General features: G+C 44.2%; 1 protein-coding gene across 14 annotated transcripts in view; it reads left to right on the top strand.

Moving 5' to 3' along the window:
• The window catches only part of LOC109462183 (spermatogenesis-associated serine-rich protein 2-like), a 55,419-nt gene that overhangs the window by 19,168 nt on the left and 16,062 nt on the right, over positions 1-20,189 (top strand). For 12 of the 14 annotated variants that reach the window (XR_002139747.1, XR_002139749.1, XR_002139748.1 and 9 more), the window contains exon 2: positions 18,230-18,309. Coding sequence is in view for 11 of the 14 variants with exons in the window: in XM_019758690.1 (XP_019614249.1) it covers positions 18,230-18,309 (80 nt within the window). In the remaining 3 variants the exon portion in view is untranslated. Of the gene's footprint in view, positions 1-8,200; positions 8,404-13,707; positions 13,862-18,229; positions 18,310-20,189 lie in introns of those variants that run through there. The other 2 variants (XM_019758688.1, XM_019758694.1) reach the window with 2 other exon arrangements.

Genomic DNA, 20,189 nt, shown 5'->3' with positions numbered 1-20,189 from the left:
CATGAAATCTACGTTGTTATGAAGGTCGAACAAATGACACAGGGTATGGTATGGCGAATAATCTACTCTTTAAATTCATTTCTTTGCATTTTAGTTTTTTGGTTGATTTTGGCATTCTACGATGTTGGAATCGTTTTCAAATATTTTTTTTCAACTTTCGGTATATATTTGCTCATTTTGCAACTGTTTTGTACAATTTACAGTGTGGTTGGAAACTTTTTTTTTTTGGAAACGGCCGAAAATTCATGCGCGCGCGGATGTCATCCATATAATCAAATCAACATGGCCTTAGTGAGTCTTGTTGAGTCAGCTGGAGGGAGAGAACCAACGTGGCAGCTGGCGTACTTCTGATAACCATGACCTTGACACCAGTTCAGGTGTCGTGTTGACCTTGGCAGGATCATTTCCACCATTTAGCAACTTCTTAACTGCGTAACAACATCTGAAAAATATAACCAAAGTTTTGGCTCAGAAATTGGTTATACAATTGTTCTGCAGGTCACTTTCTTTATTGTGGATTATTATTCTTTTTAGAATATGTATTTATACAGGAACTTCGTTACAAGAATTGTCTGATGGAATGATATAACTTTCTGAGAAAAGATGAAGGTCAAAAGTCAAGGTCACAACGGAGGATGTTGTTTAGACAGCTGACCTGTGGGTTTGTGGGAGTCCTGGGGGGTTGTGGGATTGCTGGGATCACATTTCCCAGACTTCCTGTTCCAGTTCTAGTTGAGGTTGGACGTTCAGGATTGTTACCAGATGTGTGGGTTTTGCAAAGTTCAGAATAACAGGGTGGTTGGGCTTAGGAAAAAATTTTGTGTTTCCTGTTTCCTGACCAACCCTATAAAAACCTGCCGACCCTGGCCTTATTTTGTGTGGATCCCTGCAAGGGACATAAATTTTAAGAGCTGATCAACCTTTTCTAGGTCCATGATCTGACACCTCAGTGATCAATGCAATGTTGTACAATCGATTTTCTAGTCTAATAGTGATGTTGAAAATATAAGTGTCCTCATGCAAGTTTTACTTTGTTAAACTGTATTGTATACAAAATGTAAGTCGGATCACTATATTAGTATATAGAGATTGCCAAAGTCTAAAAAAAAAGAATAAGAAAGAAAAAAAAGATAATCCATACCTGCCAACCCTAATTTTTTCAGGACTGAGACAGGAAACACAACATTTTTTTTCCTAGGCCTTGATGGTGCAGTGTCAGCAGGCTGTGGCTAAGGGAGAAGAGAAGAGGAGGATTACACTGTGTGGGATTTTGGTAGCAGCATGTTGTGGTCAAGTGGTTAGGGAGGATCAAAGGGTCAGGGGTTCGAATCTCCGCCAAGCCAGCGAGATCGTGTAGCATGTTACATCAGACTTGTCCTAAATTTCATAATAGAACAGAAGGATATCATGAAACTGTGTGCTAGATAGTACATGTATCTATATAGGAACACAAAGGAGGGATTTGAAGTTCGTTAGTACAGTAGGTTCCTGAATGAGAGGTCGGGCCACTCAAGTTAATTTAAAGATGTACAGTTGAAACAAGCAGGAGCAAGTAGAAGCAGGAAAACCCTTGACTCCCGGGATGAAGGGGATCGAACCCGTGCTGAACCCAGGCAGCCAGAGCGCTAACGACTAGGCCAAAAGGTCCAGACCTGTTGGAGTGGGTCAGTTAGCGGTGCTTGAACCCCACTGTTATACTATTCACTCTTTTTACTGTTACACAGTTTGTCAGTTCAGTTCATCCTTGTATGAGGTGCCACCAACAGTTGTGTCAAGGTAATTCAAGCTCTTAAAGTGCACAATAGGTGTCAGGGGTTTGTAATGTTACAGCTTTCCAGCCATGTACAGAGTCAGACAGGCTGTTTCCTGGGATTTCCTGTGACCAGGACAGCTCTGTCAGGCCCTGCAGTTCCCTCAGTCTGCCAGTAGGGGGAGCCGCTGGGAGATGCTTCAGGAATGATTGACATTGTATGGATGTCTGTCATCTGTGGTAGGATCAAATTTTTGCCCTGATTTCATCAAAGTGTCTTTCAATTTGACAGATGGGCACACTGTTCAGTCACAGTGTTTGCATTCCAGTTCAAGTTGACTACAAGTCAAAAAGTACATCGTTGAAGAGATTCATCAGTCACGTATAGTATAAGTTCAGTAAGATAATTCTTTCAATCAGTGACTATTAATCCTAAGGTACATACCTCCGAATTTTCGACGACTAGTCAGTTCGTCTTGGTCACGGAATGATCCTAGTCTCGCAAGATAACGCGAGACTAGGACGAGACTCTGCGGTTACCCCCGACACGATCCCCGTCAAGGAGATCGTCACAGCCACCGAGGTCGCTTGCCAGAAACTTGACCAAGAGGAGGCATCGCTACTGAGGAACGAGGTAGTAGGCATTCTGCAGAATGCCAAACCCCCGAAGCCTAACCTTACCAAGGAGGAGAAACGTGCCATCAAGTCACTGAAAGGTAACAAGGACATCGTCATCCTCCCTGCCGATAAAGGTAAGGCTGTTGTAGTCATGGACAGAACAGAATATGTAGCACAATGTGAAAAACTGCTCGATGACAAGAATACCTACAAAGTTATCGGGCCCACGAATCCCACCAAGAAACTCAAGGGCAGATTACAGAGGAAGTTGAGGGAGATAAAGAAGGCAGGACATCTTGACCCAAAAGTATATGACAAGATTTACCCCACTTCAGATGCCACCCCTAGGTTCTATGCCACACCAAAAATCCACAAAGATCCACTTAAGTTGAGACCTATTGTGTCGGGCATCAACTCTATTACTTACCATCTTGCAAGGCACCTAGCAGACCTCCTTAAGCCCTTAGTGGGACAGACTGCAGAACACATCAATAACTCTAAGGACCTGGTCACCAAAATCCAACAAGTTAAGTTGGAGGATGGGGATGTCTTGACCTCTTTTGATGTCACAGCCCTATTTACCAGTGTCCCGGGGAAAGAGGTGGTTCAGATGGCGGTTAAGAGGGCTGAGGAGGACCCTAGCTGGAAGAGTCGTACCCTGCTCACTCCTGAGGAATTTGGGGATCTCCTCCTGTTGGTTGTGAGCACCACATACTTCCAGTACAACAGCATGATTTACGAACAAACGTATGGTATGGCAATGGGCTCCCCGCTATCCCCCGTGCTTGCCAATTTGTTCATGGAAGAGTTTGAACGGAAAGCCCTGGACACAGCCCCACACCGCCCCAAGTTTTGGGGTAGGTACGTGGATGACACTGGGATAGTCAACCAGCAAGCACATGAGCAAGAACTCTTTGAACACATTAACCAACAACACGACAGTATTAAGTTTACGATGGAGAGAGAACAAGATGGTCGCCTCCCCATGTTAGATGTGATGTTGATTAAGAACCAGGACCGTACCATCACCACGGATGTCTACCGGAAGGAGACACACACAGACCACTACCTACAGTGGTCCTCCAACCACCCCATCCAGCAGAAACTCGGCATTGTTAAAACCTTAATGCACCGGGCAGACACTCTCATTCAGGACCGCACCCTGAGAGAAGTAGAGAAAGGGAAAAGTGAGGAACGCACTCCGTCACTGCGGCTATCCGGACTGGGCCCTTAGAGAAGGTGACACCAGAAAAACACAGCAGAGGAACCACAAGGACACACAACGTGGAGACAGGGGACAAACACCCTCCAGCTTTGCTGTACTCCCTTACATTAAAGGGACTACAGAAAGACTGAAACGAGTGTTTGCCAAACACAACGTTAGCCTGTTTTCAAAACCAGGCTACACCCTACGGAATGCCCTGGTGAGCCCGAAAGATCCTTTAGATCCGAGTGAAAAGTGTGGTGTCATTTATAAATTTGTCTGCGAACACTGCGGTGAGACGTATGTGGGAGAAACAGAGAGATCGCTGGGGGAAAGGTCAAGTGAACATCAGAAGTCGATTGACCGTAAGGACTACAAGTCTGCACTTAGTCAACACCAGTTACAGACTGGACATAGGGTCACCACCCAACCTATACTAGACACGATCGAAATTATCGACCAGGAAGCCCGCAACGCACATCGGAAGATTAAGGAGGCCATACACATCCAACTAGTGGGAGCCAAGCTGAACCGCAACGAAGGCTGGGAGCTGCCTAAGCCCTACCTACCTCTACTCCGCAAGGAGGCAGAGGGGGGCAGAAGATCCACGCAAGTCTCGTCCTAGTCTCGCGTTATCTTGCGAGACTAGGATCATTCCGTGACCAAGACGAACTGACTAGTCGTCGAAAATTCGGAGGTATGTACCTTAGGATTAATAGTCACTGATTGAAAGAATTATCTTACTGAACTTATACTATACGTGACTGATGAATCTCTTCAACGATATACGTACGAAGATAGGAAACGGAGGCTTGCATGCAGCCCGGGTATGGGAAAAAACGGCGAAACAACTAGCCCGACATCGTAATCACCTTCGCTTCAACTTACGATGTAAGGACCTCGACATAACACCGGTTAGCCTGAAGCTCAAATCCAATGTGAAATCGGACAAAGCCAGTAAGATCGTTCACCGTGCGGAGAAAGCCCTGTTACGAGAACGCATACACCTCACGCACCACAAGGTGAAATGTCTCGCACAAAAATGTCAGCAACAAGAACAAGCATTTCGCAATCTTTGTCAGGGGGCCGACTTGACGGCCATGTTGGATAGCACCACTGCGCATGTGCGTAGGTCACAGGAAGTGACGTTTCAGAGTTCAAAAATGGCGCAGATTAAGAAATTGGAGAAGTTGCAGTCTGACAAACTCGGAGGTTTCCCACAACCACAGGAGAGCGAAAACAGTGACCTGTCCGGCACACAGCTGAAGAAATGGGTTAAGGTTCTGTCTAAGTACAAACCTAGCCCGAGCGAGATGCGTGTGTTGGGAAAAGGACTAAACTTTGCGGTTACCCCCGACACGATCCCCGTCAAGGAGATCGTCACAGCCACCGAGGTCGCTTGCCAGAAACTTGACCAAGAGGAGGCATCGCTACTGAGGAACGAGGTAGTAGGCATTCTGCAGAATGCCAAACCCCCGAAGCCTAACCTTACCAAGGAGGAGAAACGTGCCATCAAGTCACTGAAAGGTAACAAGGACATCGTCATCCTCCCTGCCGATTAAAGGTAAGGCTGTTGTAGTCATGGACAGAACAGAATATGTAGCACAATGTGAAAAACTGCTCGATGACAAGAATACCTACAAAGTTATCGGGCCCACGAATCCCACCAAGAAACTCAAGGGCAGATTACAGAGGAAGTTGAGGGAGATAAAGAAGGCAGGACATCTTGACCCAAAAGTATATGACAAGATTTACCCCACGTCAGATGCCACCCCTAGGTTCTATGCCACACCAAAAATCCACAAAGATCCACTTAAGTTGAGACCTATTGTGTCGGGCATCAACTCTATTACTTACCATCTTGCAAGACACCTAGCAGACCTCCTTAAGCCCTTAGTGGGAAAGACTGCAGAACACATCAATAACTCTAAGGACCTGGTCACCAAAATCCAACAAGTTAAGTTGGAGGATGGGGATGTCTTGACCTCTTTTGATGTCACAGCCCTATTTACCAGTGTCCCGGGGAAAGAGGTGGTTCAGATGGCGGTTAAGAGGGCTGAGGAGGACCCTAGCTGGAAGAGTCGTACCCTGCTCACTCCTGAGGAATTTGGGGATCTCCTCCTGTTGGTTGTGAGCACCACATACTTCCAGTACAACAGCATGATTTACGAACAAACGTATGGTATGGCAATGGGCTCCCCGCTATCCCCCGTGCTTGCCAATTTGTTCATGGAAGAGTTTGAACGGAAAGCCCTGGACACAGCCCCACACCGCCCCAAGTTTTGGGGTAGGTACGTGGATGACACTGGGATAGTCAACCAGCAAGCACATGAGCAAGAACTCTTTGAACACATTAACCAACAACACGACAGTATTAAGTTTACGATGGAGAGAGAACAAGATGGTCGCCTCCCCATGTTAGATGTGATGTTGATTAAGAACCAGGACCGTACCATCACCACGGATGTCTACCGGAAGGAGACACACACAGACCACTACCTACAGTGGTCCTCCAACCACCCCATCCAGCAGAAACTCGGCATTGTTAAAACCTTAATGCACCGGGCAGACACTCTCATTCAGGACCGCACCCTGAGAGAAGTAGAGAAAGGGAAAGTGAGGAACGCACTCCGTCACTGCGGCTATCCGGACTGGGCCCTTAGAGAAGGTGACACCAGAAAAACACAGCAGAGGAACCACAAGGACACACAACGTGGAGACAGGGGACAAACACCCTCCAGCTTTGCTGTACTCCCTTACATTAAAGGGACTACAGAAAGACTGAAACGAGTGTTTGCCAAACACAACGTTAGCCTGTTTTCAAAACCAGGCTACACCCTACGGAATGCCCTGGTGAGCCCGAAAGATCCTTTAGACCCGAGTGAAAAGTGTGGTGTCATCTATAAATTTGTCTGCGAACACTGCGGTGAGACGTATGTGGGAGAAACAGAGAGATCGCTGGGGGAAAGGTCAGGAGAACATCAGAAGTCGATTGACCGTAAGGACTACAAGTCTGCACTTAGTCAACACCAGTTACAGACTGGACATAGGGTCACCACCCAACCTATACTAGACACGATCGAAATTATCGACCAGGAAGCCCGCAACGCACATCGGAAGATCAAGGAGGCCATACACATCCAACTAGTGGGAGCCAAGCTGAACCGCAATGAAGGCTGGGAGCTGCCTAAGCCCTACCTACCTCTACTCCGCAAGGAGGCAGAGGGGGGCAGAAGATCCACGCAAGTCTCGTCCTAGTCTCGCGTTATCTTGCGAGACTAGGATCATTCCGTGACCAAGACGAACTGACTAGTCGTCGAAAATTCGGAGGTATGTACCTTAGGATTAATAGTCACTGATTGAAAGAATTATCTTACTGAACTCAAAAAGTACATGTTGTATTTGTACAAAACAAATGTATATAAAAGTAGAAGGCGTAAAATTAAATCGTCATTCACTATATTACATCTGTACACACTAAATTGGAACAAGGAAAGGACATTGTTGCATGCAATTGACATCAATTTTACAAATAGTATTTCTGATTCTGAGTTTTATGATTTTTTTAAAACTGTCCCAAATTTCAGATTTGAGGCCTCAAGAGTTACATAAAAGCACACTAAAACACTCTGGATTTGAGTGGCGATTACTTAAAGCCACAAGAGCCTGTAAACAAAGCCCTTGTGCTGTCTGTGTTACCTGTCCTCTAAAGTCTAATATTACATGCATGCTAGTGTGAACAGGTTTGTATCAAGAGATCTCAGCAGTCAGACTGAACAGGATCCAGTCTGGAGCCCTGCCTGTGGTGACCTGATCTGTTGTGGTTCTGTTATTGTTACATAGTCAGGACCTGGGATATCATGTACTTGTGCTGTACTCAGTAACATGGATACTGTTGTTGTTTTAACTGCTCCCAAACATGCTTACACAGCAAGAGTGGGGTCTAAGGGCTGGTACAGGAATAAAGGGGGGACGATTTTGAGAATGTAGAAAAGATTTTACAAAATACATTGTAACTGGGACTAATTTCTGAAGAACAGATTTTGAAAATTTGAAAATGTATGCTGTAGGCACAGTTCAATAAAGCTTTACACCCTCCCAGGATCATTACTGGTTTGTCCCTTCATAGTTTCAGAACAGGTTTATCCTAGTTTGAACTGGACTCCATGTAAAATGTTGAAACAATGATCTTTCATCCACAGTTCTAAGGTAAGAGTCTAAGGTTAAACTCCTTTTGTGTGTAGCTCCAACCACACTGGTCAAAGGTGGATAGCTCTGCCTCAGTCTGTAAGCTTATCCTGGGCTTGTAACAAGTTCAAAGTTACTATGCTAACAGTTGATTATGTAGTGTCCCTGTACATGTACCTGTACATGCGTGGCATATACGTGATGTAAACTAGTGATTTATTAGGACTAGGTGTGTACTTGTGCCCAACCTGTGGCACTACCTGACACTACATACCCCAGGGCTAACCACAATACAGGCCACACCCACTGAAACTAAAGGTCAACGGTCTGAAACTGAAGGGGGACACCCCTCTTTTCTCAGTGGAACAGTCCAGAAGTTAGGTTTGTGAATGGGACTTGGCAGCAGATTGGACTGAACCATAAATACTGCGGGGTTGACTGAATCTAGGTGTGGCAGGTTTTGAAGATTCACCCTGAGTGTATATCACAGTTGTAACTTGCAAGTTGTTCATACCGGTACTGTGCCGACATTGGCTTGGTGTTCTATGGTAACTACCATAGTTATAGCCACAGAAGAACACACAGACAGACAGACCTACAAACTGACCTACAGACATGGTGCAGGAGAGAAGAAGACAGGCAGGTAGGCAGGATGTGGGCTGGCTTCCTGGAAGTCAAACTTTATGTATACCTTTATGTATATATACACAAATGTACATGTACATTTGTATATATACTGTCTGACAAACTTTCCTCAGATTGGTTTGTGAAGTGTGGCTTTGAAGTTTGATACTGGAAAACATACAGGTACAGGTACAGGTAGGGGTCAAATGGTGTAATGTTAATCTTGTGGACATGTAAACAGTTGAGAGCACAACTTTTTTGTTTGGAAAACGTGTGTTATTTGTGTACTGTTTATATTAGTTCTGGTAGTTGATTGTGAAAGCTTGTATCTAGCGTTGCTGTTATTGTTTCTGTATACATAAAACCCTGTCCACTTCTTATCACCAAGTACTACAGAGGTCCTGGCATTGTTCTGCCATTTTGCTGCATGTTTACATACATGTTCAGGCATGTTATAACCTTTGTAGCAAGTTGTGCTTTCTACGTAGTTACAGTTGTGGTTGAACTAAACAGTAGCCTGGGTGGGGCGGTGGAGTAAGTATTGTTGATCTGACCTATTTCACAATCTGAAGATTTAAAACTTATCTTGTTGGCATATATTGGTTAGTACAGCACCTGTGCATATAGTTAAAAGTAACAGAAATTTTCTATGTTTATGTAATGTATGCATGCACTTGTATGTGCTAGGTACTAGTGTGTAGTAGTAGTAATATCTAAGTTAAGGTGTGGTTAGTTACAGACAAGTTGGTTGAGTTCTGCCGCTCTGTCTATGCCTTCAGGGTATTCAAGAGGGGAAAACCTAACAGACTGTACTGTAGTGACTCACACGCACGAGCTCACTGCTACAAAGTACAATATCAGCCTTCTCTTTTTTCTACTACAAACGTTGTGTGACCAGTTTTTATTTAAGACCAAAGTATGAGTTCAGATGCTTTTGATGGACTCAAGGTTGCTTCAACCTTCAGTCTGAAATCAGGGATTTCAAAGGTTTCTGCAGCTATTTTTAGATGTGAATTTTGTCTGTGATTGTCTGCAAGTAATACTGGTACCCACCCCTAACACATGTACAGGTGTAATATCTCACCATGGGAAATATCCTGCATTTGCTGGCCAATGCTGGTACTGTTGTTTACAAGTTGTCCTTCCTATGAACTTTAAATTGTTCTAAAGTTCACCACAAGCACAAAGCAGTTAACTGTAACACCTATCCCGTCCCTGCCCTTCTTGTTTGACCCTTGGTACTAGTGACACTTGTTAAACTTGGTGTTCAACAGTCACTCATAGTATGTACACCCTCACATAACACATAATCATACTGTGTAGTGAAGTGCGTATGCATGCACTTGAGAAAAATTTGCTAAAAATTTATTGTGTTGTTTTTATTTTTGTTTCACATGAATGCAGAGATAGCTTTTATAGTAAATTATACTGCTGTAACAAGACTATACATGTACATTTTTTGTACATTGTACAATGTATATCCCATATTCTCCTGTAGCACTAGTCTGTACACAGGCGCTAGGCCACCGAGTTTTTGTTGAGATCTAACAATACATGTAACGTTACATTGTTTTGTAAACCATTAAATAAAATCCTTATTATTGTTTCGCGCATGTTAGAACATACACTATGTCTACTCATTCAGCCCGTTGCCATCACAATACAGTGGTCCGTTGAAATATTCCCAAAAATCATACAGTCACATAATGTTCACATAACACCGTGAACACGGCCCGTTGAAAGATTCCCGAGAATCATGCGTACACTGAACACGGTCACAAACTGATGAGGATTCCAAAGAACCATACGAACAGATACCGAAGTCTCCCGAAGATTGCCGAGAGCCGAACAGCGACTTCCGAACGCTTCGTCTTGGTTAGGTACTTAGTACTAGTATACACTAGGTGCGAAATGCCATTTCAAAAGACCCTATTTTCTGCGAAATGCCATAAGGAAAATAAAAGTCTTGATACTATCTATAATCAAGGGGTAACTAAGTAGCCATGTAAACTTTTTGGGGGTATGATACCATATTTTAAAGAAGATATGAAGCATTTTGTAAAGTCCAATTTCCGGCGAACTGCGTTACCAGGTCGCTGCTGTACAGGTCAATGACATCATCGCTAGCCAATCAGACGCACGATAGGCCCACATTTCCCGCGCGGTTCTAAAATGTAAACGCACACAACTGGCTACATCACCCAACAAGAGTCTTGACATGCTATGTGTAAATGTACTCTAAACACGTCCACAAACCCCACCGACATGTTTTCAGTTCTACATATGTTTCCCAGGCATGAGATTTGGAAAGTGTAGTTGTGCCCAATATCTCTAAAATGTACTATATCGTTGTTTTCTGAGTCTGGGGAGGCAGGGACTTCACACCGAACGTGATTCTAAGTCACATTTTTGCTGCCACCCCAGTTGGTAACGCAGTTCACGGGTAGGTATTTCCTACCCTGTCATCTTTTTGAAGTTATCACCGCTAGCGCTAGCCCCGGCTTGGGGTTCTATCGAGTCGAGCAGCGGTTTTGCGAACGCATTCGAGTTTGCGAAACCTGTTCTATTCCCGTCGGTCTTTGCGCTACCCTGAACGCCAATGTAACAGCTGAGTAATGAGTGTGCTTTTTATTGTATGATTCAGCGGACCAAGTACCCAGCAGTATGTATTATATATGTATGGTTCATTGTACAGAGAATTCTAGGGAAATTTTTCAACGGACCGTGTTCACGGTGTTATGCGATGAGTGTATGATTCTCGGGAATCTTTCGACGGACAGTGTTCACGGTGTTATGTGTTGAGTTCATGACTCTTCGGATCCTTTCAACGGACCGTGTTCATAGTGTTTGTGTTCAGTGTATGATTATCGGGAATCTTAAGCTTGTACGGAGTGCACAGTATACGAGTGTTCATAAAACAAAGCAACAGCGATCTCAACAAAAACTCGGTGGCCTATCGCCCATGGTCTGTAGTGTGTTTGCCTGGTGCTTGTGACAGGGTGACTGACTACCATTGTGTGCTGACTGGGGAGATCCAAGGTTCAGTTTGAGTAAACAGAAACTGTGTCAGCAGCTCCGGTAAGCTGTATAGTTGTGAACTCAGCAGTACGTGTTGGGACAGGTTCTTCCCAGTACTGTGCTTGTGTAAGACTTTCTGTCTCAAGTTCATGACTGAAGAACATTTGATATTCTGTGTAACTCCTGGTGATATGCAGGATCAAAACTTTTAGGTAAGTACTGTCTGTTTTGTAGGAACGAGTTAGGAAGAGTAGCATACACGTCAATTTTCAAGAAAGAATCTTACTGGCTGATATTATGTACATTCTGAAGCTGTGACATGTAGGAGTGAAGTCATGGTCCAAAGTTTGTGTTGGAACAATGACTGAAATTAGCATAGAGCTAGGCAAGTTACAGGCCAGCACTGAAACTTTGAAATTTGAAGTAAAGTAAGTGTTATAGTGGCAGAGTTGTTGGCTTGCAGAAAATATGAAAGATTTACTTATAACTACAGCATACAGGTCTTTTGGATATGGCTGGAAATGAGCCAGCACATACATAAAATACATAGAACTAAGTTAAGCTTAGCGACATACTGTGTAGTATTAGTCATGCTCTTCCAACTTCCAAGTAAGCCCTCCTAGTACCAGTAAGCAGCAGTAATGCCCTGTCCCCTCTATCTGACCCCAGTTAGCAGCAGTAATGCCCTGTCCCATCTTTCTGAGCCCCAGTTAACAGCATTAATGCTCTGTCCCCTTCTCCCCATCCCCAGTCAACAGCAGCAATGCCCCATCCCCTCCTTGACAGCCCCTGTAAGCGTCAGTAATGCCCTATCCCCTCATTGCCTGTCCCAGTCAGCATCAGTAATGCCCTGTCCCCTCATTGCCTGTCCCAGTCAGCATCAGTAATGTCCTGTCCCCTCCTTGCTGTGCTGTGCACCCTGACTGACCCCCTGTTAGAGGTTGGATGGACTCCTGGTTACTGTACAGGAGGTATGGGCAGGAGGGGAGCAACAAAAAAGGAGCAACCATAGAAGGATCAGATCTAGTTTTGTGTAAATAATGGTACATTTATTCTGAAGACACCATCCTCCAGTAGCATCAATGGTTTGCCCCTTACTGGACCCATTGCTTGTTGAAAAATATGGTTGCCTCAGCTATTAAAAGGAATGTGAAAAATATACTGTAGTTATACTGTATTGTTATACAAATTATGTATCTTATTTTCTTGTTGTGTACATCTCTCAAGCTCAAAACATAACCATTGAGTGATAGAGGAAAATTATTTGAAACACATGCTCTCTGTTCCTCTCTTTATCTTTCCCCTCCTCTATCTGATTCCCCATGGCAGTTATCAATGTGTGTCCTTGCCTGCAGGAAGACATGATCTGGAATAGGAATACCTTTCTGAGACTACTAGCCTGTGGATGACAAACCCACTGCACACTAGGCCCAAAGTATTCAGTGTGAACTGGATAACTTTGAGCCTAGTGAGCACTGTATGTCTCCTGTGTGCTATGGGTCTGGCATCCAGGCTAGAGATAATATATGTAGGAAGAGTTTACTATGAAGGATTGTTTCTTATCTTTTCTCATTATGGAAACCTTTAACTCTTTTGTAGATACCAGTGTGGTTTGGATAACTTAATGTTTTGTCTTCAGAAAGTTTTATTAGATATTTTAGTATGTTCATCATACATGTAGGTGGTTCTGTAGATGTTGTCCCACCCCCAGTCTTCTTGGAAATCATAGTCAGAACAAGTAGTTTGACAATGGCTTTGAGGTTTATAAGTTAAGCTGTAAGAAGTTGTCAGAATGAAGACTTTGGATAAGACGTTGTTAGTCGCACATCTTGAGGAGTCCAGTGAGGCTGAGGAGCAGTTCTGGTGTCTGGTCGGCTTGTGAGGTCGGAATGCAGTTCTCTTGTCTCACATGTGGTAGCTTTTAACTCTGTCTGGGGCAGGGGGCCTCGGCTAGCAGGGCTGGCCGGTGGAGCCAGGTTCCGTGCCAGTCTCTTCTTGGCCTCTGCTCTGGAATCCATCAATCAATCTTTTCATCCTGTTGACATTTTTAACAACATTCTCGCGAAAAATCAAACTTTATTCACAAGGAAATCAAGATTTTATCTTCTAGATAGCTGCTCTTACTTCTAAGACAGGTAGATGGAGGTTTAGATGTTGTTTATGCACTTTTCCACAAATCTTGGAACTGTTTTCCGGAGAGTGGTACTTTAGATCAGGCAGTTCCTCGGCGGCCAGCCCGCCCCACCAGGCTCCCCCCTCTGTGCAGGACTTCCCCTGTAACCTGACTCCCACTAATGGAGCGCCAGATCGCTGGCTGGCTGGAAAACTCCACCATTCCAGACTAAATCACTACTTTTCCTGGGGAATACGGTAAGTCTGGACGCCCCTTCTCTAGTCCTTACTGTGGAACACCACAGCTGACTGGGAGTAAAGCAACCACAGGTCCTGACTCTGTACTGGTGAGTTTTCCTGGGGTAGTTTTTCCCCAGTTTTACCAGCTCTGCATGGTTTAGGTTAGTCCAACGTCAGCACAGGCAGATTTGGTCCAAATTTCCCTCTGTGACCTGGTGGACAATTTTAGCAGGCAGAAATTCCTCCCACAGCAAGTCTCCTGTCTGCAGGTTTCCTTGAAGACTCCTTGTGATCACTGCTGGGTTCCTTGGTGGTTCTTGAGACACAGACCTGTAGGAATGGGTGCAGTACTTCCTGTGTGGGTGGTAGTGTTGGCAGCTCACAGCTCAAAGGTCTGTGTGGGAAGCAGACAGACAATACAGAACCAGGCAGGACTTCCTTGGTGTTCCTCCGTCTACCCTGTGTACCAGACTTATTTTAGCCTCTGGAGAGGATACACAAGGTCTGGGAACCAGGCTACATGACATGTACCTCTGTCAGTGTACAAGGACCACTTTTGTCATTGCTGTTCGTCTGTCAGTGTTACTTCTTCTGTCATTCATCTGAAGTCGCATGTGTCTTCATGTGGATGTAGAGTCCTATTCTGGCAATAGGACTGCTGGTTACAGTTTGGGCAGGAGAGCAGAGCAGTGTTGGCTATAAGGTTGAGACAAAACCCAAGGTGTACACTCACGAATACACACACACATACACACATATGCACATGTGCGTGCGCGCACACACGCATACACTCCCTCACTCACTCACTCACTCACTCACTCACTCACTCACTCACTCACTCACTCACTCACTCACTCACTCACTCACTCACTCACTCACTCACTCACTCACTCACTCACTCACTCACTCATTCATCCTATCTTCAGTTCCAGTGAGAACTGAACAGACATGACCAGACTGAAGTACAGAGATGGTGCATGGTGACTGGGAAGTGTTGGAGTTTGTAGTCGTGTATATCACTAATTCAGCACAGGCACAGACTGAGTACTGAGGTGGTTCTTTAGCAACAATTTGACCCATATACTAGGTTTATTATATCATAGCTTGATACTTCTACATAGGTAGGCTATACAGATTGTGCAGCTTGCAACTTTGAAATAACTTATCATTTTGATGAGTTGTCATTCAAGTTTATGAGTATGCAAATGAAGTCCATCCCACATGGCTGACCTTATCTGACCTGACTCATGGCCATTGCCAAGGGCAGGGAGGTCAGAGGTCAGACCTGGAGCTCCTGTTCTGTGTTAGAGGGGTGTCAGACATAAGTGAGCTGATTGTTAGCTATAGGGTTGTTGGTGAGTGGTTGTAATTTAGAAAGCCCTGACATGGGACAACGTTGTTTGGACAAGTTCAACAAGTAGCAAATAAATGCTTATGTTATGGAAGTACATGTACTAACTTGTCAATTTTGGTTTGTTCTGTCACTACGGATGAATTATGATACATTTGCTAAACCTGGGAAATGACAAAGGCTTTTATAAAGTGAGATGGGCTCTGAAAACTTAAATATTGGGGAATTTCCCCCTTGAAGTAAAGTTCTCCATGTTCATGTACTGAACAGTACCTGTCTGTGTGTTGTAACTGGCACCTGTACCTATCTGTAGTAGGATGTACAGGTTGCGAGAGGGTGTTGGTAAAGACTAATAGGTCTCCAGAACTTACATGTATGCTATGGGAAGCAGTATAGGATCCTTGCAAAAGGCCTTTGTCTTTAGAAGGGTAGTTTTGTTCTTTAGCAAACTTAATGTGTTCCTGTCTTCAAATTCAAGTTTGAATACCTACAACCTTGTACTAGAGACACTGTAGGTTTCTCAATCTTGTGCTTCTGTGTGATTCTGGCATGTATGGCATGAAATGATGATTAACAACTGTTGCCTATAGTATATCACACTGTATTTCACAGCTTATCACTGTACTAAGCATGTTTTGAAAGTTGATCAGATGGGTTTCCATGGTAGCAGATGACATCGCCATGGCGACAGGAGTTGTGGTTTGTTGTTCCATGACCTGATGTGTTCCTCCAGGGGTCAGTCTGACCTCCAGAGGTCACAAGGTCACACCCAAGGACAAGCCCTGGGGTGGAGGAAGGTGTTTTGTATAAGGTCTTCTTCAGAAGTCTGTCTTCCTGTAGACTAGAGGATCTGTGGTTTGTCAAACTCTCATTATCAAGACTCAAGTTGAAATATGAGCACAAGAACAGGTGTTGCTGTAGAATTCTGGTTATATCCAGCAGTAGATAAATGACAGATAAGACAAATAGTGATCTCAAGCCCCCCGAAAATAGTTTCATCAGGTTAGATTGAAAGTATAGGGGAAGGCAATGCAGGACAGAGACTACTGGGCAGCCATGGTGGTTTGGGTGGCAGAGGAGGACTTAAGTCAGTAAGTTACTAAGTCATAGGATAGAGAACATTGCCACCTACATCGGCTATGATATAGCGGCTAGAAACAAAACTCCAGTCAGAATCTTTGAAGAAGGTGTCTGATAGACACTGAAATGTAAGCAAGGTAAATCTATCCTGTATTTGATTTCAAGCTCTGTATTACAATTACGCTCTTAATATCTCTGCAATACTTGTATCTGTACTTTGACACGAAGCAAACTCATCCATGGTCCAGTAGAATGTGTAGTCAGATGTTAAAGGGGAATTCCTACAATCAGTGTTTACATGGCGGAACGACCTTCCTTCAAGGTCAGACAGGATGTACTTGTTTCTTATCTCACCGGTCACACAGCGGACACCGCACGGCATCATGGGAGGTTCTGTACAGCACATCTGGTGCACACTGGCAGGGCTGAACTTGAAGTTGAAGAAAAGTTCAGCGAGTTTTTGTTTGGAGTAGAGCATAGCACAACTGACATCTGTGGACATCCATGGGGTCTGACTTTTCAGTCATGGCAGTAAGCTTACTCGATGCCATTTTAAGTAGCCTGGATACCAGCCTCTTCTTAGGACCAGTACATGGGCCAGCCCAAAGAAGGGTCTAACTAAGGGGTGTTTATGCTACAATTTCCTTTGGGGTATGTCAGCGTTGGAGCTGAGGGGCTACCCTGTATACCATCCCTGGCAACAGTCTGGCACCCAGGCTAGCTCTGGAGCAGAAGAGCTAGCCTGTATACTTGCCCTGGCAGCAGTCTGGCACCCAGGCTACGTGGTAAGGTATTGTTGTGAGAGAAACCTTGTCAGTGTTGCTTTTGGTAATCTTGTACCGCATGAGTTATGTCGAGGTGTTAGTGTTAGGAGTAAGTTTTGGATGTGTGTGTGTACACACTAGTACCTGCCTGAGTGGCACAGACTATTGTTCACACTAGACTGGATGGAAGGGCAATGTTTTGTCTGTGTCTGTTATACCAGGATAAGTGTTGTTACCACTGCTAAAGGGATGGGCGGTGTTTTCTCTGGCTCTCGTCTGTGCTTCTTTCTTTGGAAACAGTAGAACTCAAGAAACAATATAACTCAAGAAGTTACCAATGGATCTTTATGATTTTTGCTATATTATATGCTAGTATGTCGTGTACATGTATGTTTCCGTTTGGTTTGAAAAGATGAAACTGTAGACGTCTATTGTATATATATCTTTCTTTATGAGCTTGACATTGTCAAAATCTGTTGGTCTTTGGCCTCAGGAAAAAGTGATAAAAGTCCAGATTGTCTCAGTTGTTATCATGTTACAGATCATGAAAAAGTTCATAATGGATTCGTCTGACTTGTTACCCATTTTGTTGCAAAAGAATGCCTATCCTAAGGATAAGCCAGACTTCCTAACCGTCTGCCCAGCACCCAAACTTCCAGCCCAGCAGACAGAAAACAGACAGTTTCCTGGTGGGAACCCGCTTCCTGTCTCCCCCTGACCCTGCACACCCCCCTGGGGGCACACATTTGGGTCAGTCCACTTCCCAGGACCCTCTCAGTAGTGTTGAGACACTTCAGTAAAGGGTAATGTCTATTCCAGGTGGGGGGGGGGGCAGCACTACTGGACCTGAACTGAGATGACTGGCTTCTTGGATCTTATCCAGCAGTGTCTCAAGTCTTGAGACAGTGTTACTTATTTTGGCAGTCTCTTAAGACAGGTTAAGATTTTGTTAATTAAGAAGCTAGACATACTTGCAACTGCTAACGTGTGAAAACAATAGTAACTTAGTAAGGAGACAGAAGTTTCTCCCTGCTTCCTTAGTAGCTTTTTTCTTTCTTCTGAAGTTTTTGAAACATCAAGATCGGCCATATGTAAAATGACCCCGTACTAGCTACTGTCTGTGGGTAGAAGTATAAATATTGTGTCTGTATATTTCAGCTGGTTGTTACAGAGTAGTTATGTATGAATATATGATATCTATATATCTATATCATAGTATATGCATCTGCAAATACATGTATATCCGCTGAATGACTAACATGTTTCCCTTCTGTCCCCAGATTCTGGAGTTTTAGTGTTTGACAGCAGAACCAACACCGTCATGGCCGACGAACTCAACCCTGAAAATATCAAACAGAAAGTAAGATTTTCCTTATCAAGTTTAATGTAATTTTTGTCTATTTGAACCCTGTGTGATTTAAAACTACAGGGTACATTCTGTACATGTATCTGTTCATAAATTACTTGATTACATGTGTGTTATCTGATATACATGTGTGTTAGGGACTGTACGATATTTACCGGGGGGGGAGGGCTGGTGCACTGGAGGGGAGGGCCATTGAAAAAAAATTTGGCCTGGGGGGAGGGCCATGGAAAAAATTTTGAGCCGGGGGAGGGCCATCGAAAAAAAAATCGGCCTGAGGGGGAGGGCCACCGAAAAAACGTTTGTAAAATATGGCGTCACGTAGTACCGAATTACAAGAAATACGCCGTAAATTCCCGAATATAGTACGCACTTTTTACATTTTTCAAAAGTGTCTCGGGCCGTCGCCAAAGTCGCGGTGCGTACTTTATTTGAGTTTTCCGCCGACAAATCCGTGGACGACCCAGGAATATAGCGGAACACCGGCACGGGGAGCTTGGAACATCGATCGTCTATAGCATGTTTAGATAAGAATATTGACGAGTGGAAATAAAGTTAAACTTCAATAAATGAACATATTTCCTGTGACTATCGTCGATATTGACACCAAGTTGCGGTAAAAGAAGAAGTCAAGTCACCCACGGTAAGAAAATGTAGGTCTCTGGCAATGATGCCCGGCGCTTTGTCATGCCGACAGGATCGTTCCCCAGCTAGCCGGCGCAGTGGAACCCCGGCAAAAATATAACCTCCCGTAAGTACACATATAATTGTAGGGTTTATGAGTGGTAATATTTAAAATGGTCCGCAAGCCGTGAACGTTCTTGATCGTCGTAACGTAACATGTGATAACAGTTGTGCCTCGACTGATGGTTATCATTTCCAATACACTTCCGGCTTGAGTTCAACTCAGGAATCTTCAACAAAGATTATGCCCATGTCGTTTCAAAGGTTCAGAAATTGTTAACCATGTTTCACTTCGTATCACAAATATTTTTAAATCTTGATAAATCATTAAATGCCACAGGAAATTACTCAAGTTGTAGCGGGCTACACCAGCCAGTACGACGTGAAAATTCCAGCTAGATGTACTCCTACTCGACTGTTCGGCAAGCTACAATGATAGGGGCGGAGTTAACTTAAAATGTAGTCTTTGATGAAATCTTACCGCCCGGCCGGTGGGTGGGGGTGTTTGGCGCGCCGACAGGCAAAGTACACCTACAGCTGAAGAACACAGAGAGGGCCGTGGCAGCGCTGAGGACAGCGTTCCAGAACATGGACCCCGAGAAGGAACTTATAAGTTTTACGGAGTACACATTAATACGTGTTTATTCCTTAGATTTTGTGACAAAAACATCTATCACATAACGAGAGATTACTTGAAACGCAGTCAAACTTGTCACTTTCTCCTGTTCGGAATCGCAAGTCCTATTGATCCCAGTAGTCTTTTGTTGTTGTATTAATTGGTTTCGGTGTCAAATTTTAAATTCGGTAGCACCTATACACCCAAATACTCCGCCCAGTTCTCCGCCTGTATGATTGTTGCTCTCCATGGGTCGATCGGGCGGGCGCTATTAAAGAAGTGTTCGGCGCATTTCGTATTAAAAACATTAAAGCTACGTACTTGTGCATCAACATTCAACTACCCCCCGTTACCGCTAAAATCAATATTGAAATATTGTCTTTTTTTCACGAATCTTTATTGACCATTGCTTGCTTGATCACCAACACTCCAAAGCTGGATCCAAATCTGTGCGTTTCGCCGCACTTGCCTTACCTTTCGATGCGGTGGTGACGTCTTGCAAGTCGGCTGCGGCCGGCGGTGAAAAACAAGCCGAACTTGAAACGTTTCCCGCTACGTTACCATACCATCACGTAGT

This window comes from Branchiostoma belcheri, unplaced genomic scaffold, assembly GCF_001625305.1.
Source record: "Branchiostoma belcheri isolate BF01 breed outbred unplaced genomic scaffold, Haploidv18h27 scaffold113, whole genome shotgun sequence".
Taxonomy (NCBI): domain Eukaryota; kingdom Metazoa; phylum Chordata; class Leptocardii; order Amphioxiformes; family Branchiostomatidae; genus Branchiostoma; species Branchiostoma belcheri.
This window is presented reverse-complemented; position numbering and strand designations above follow the sequence as displayed.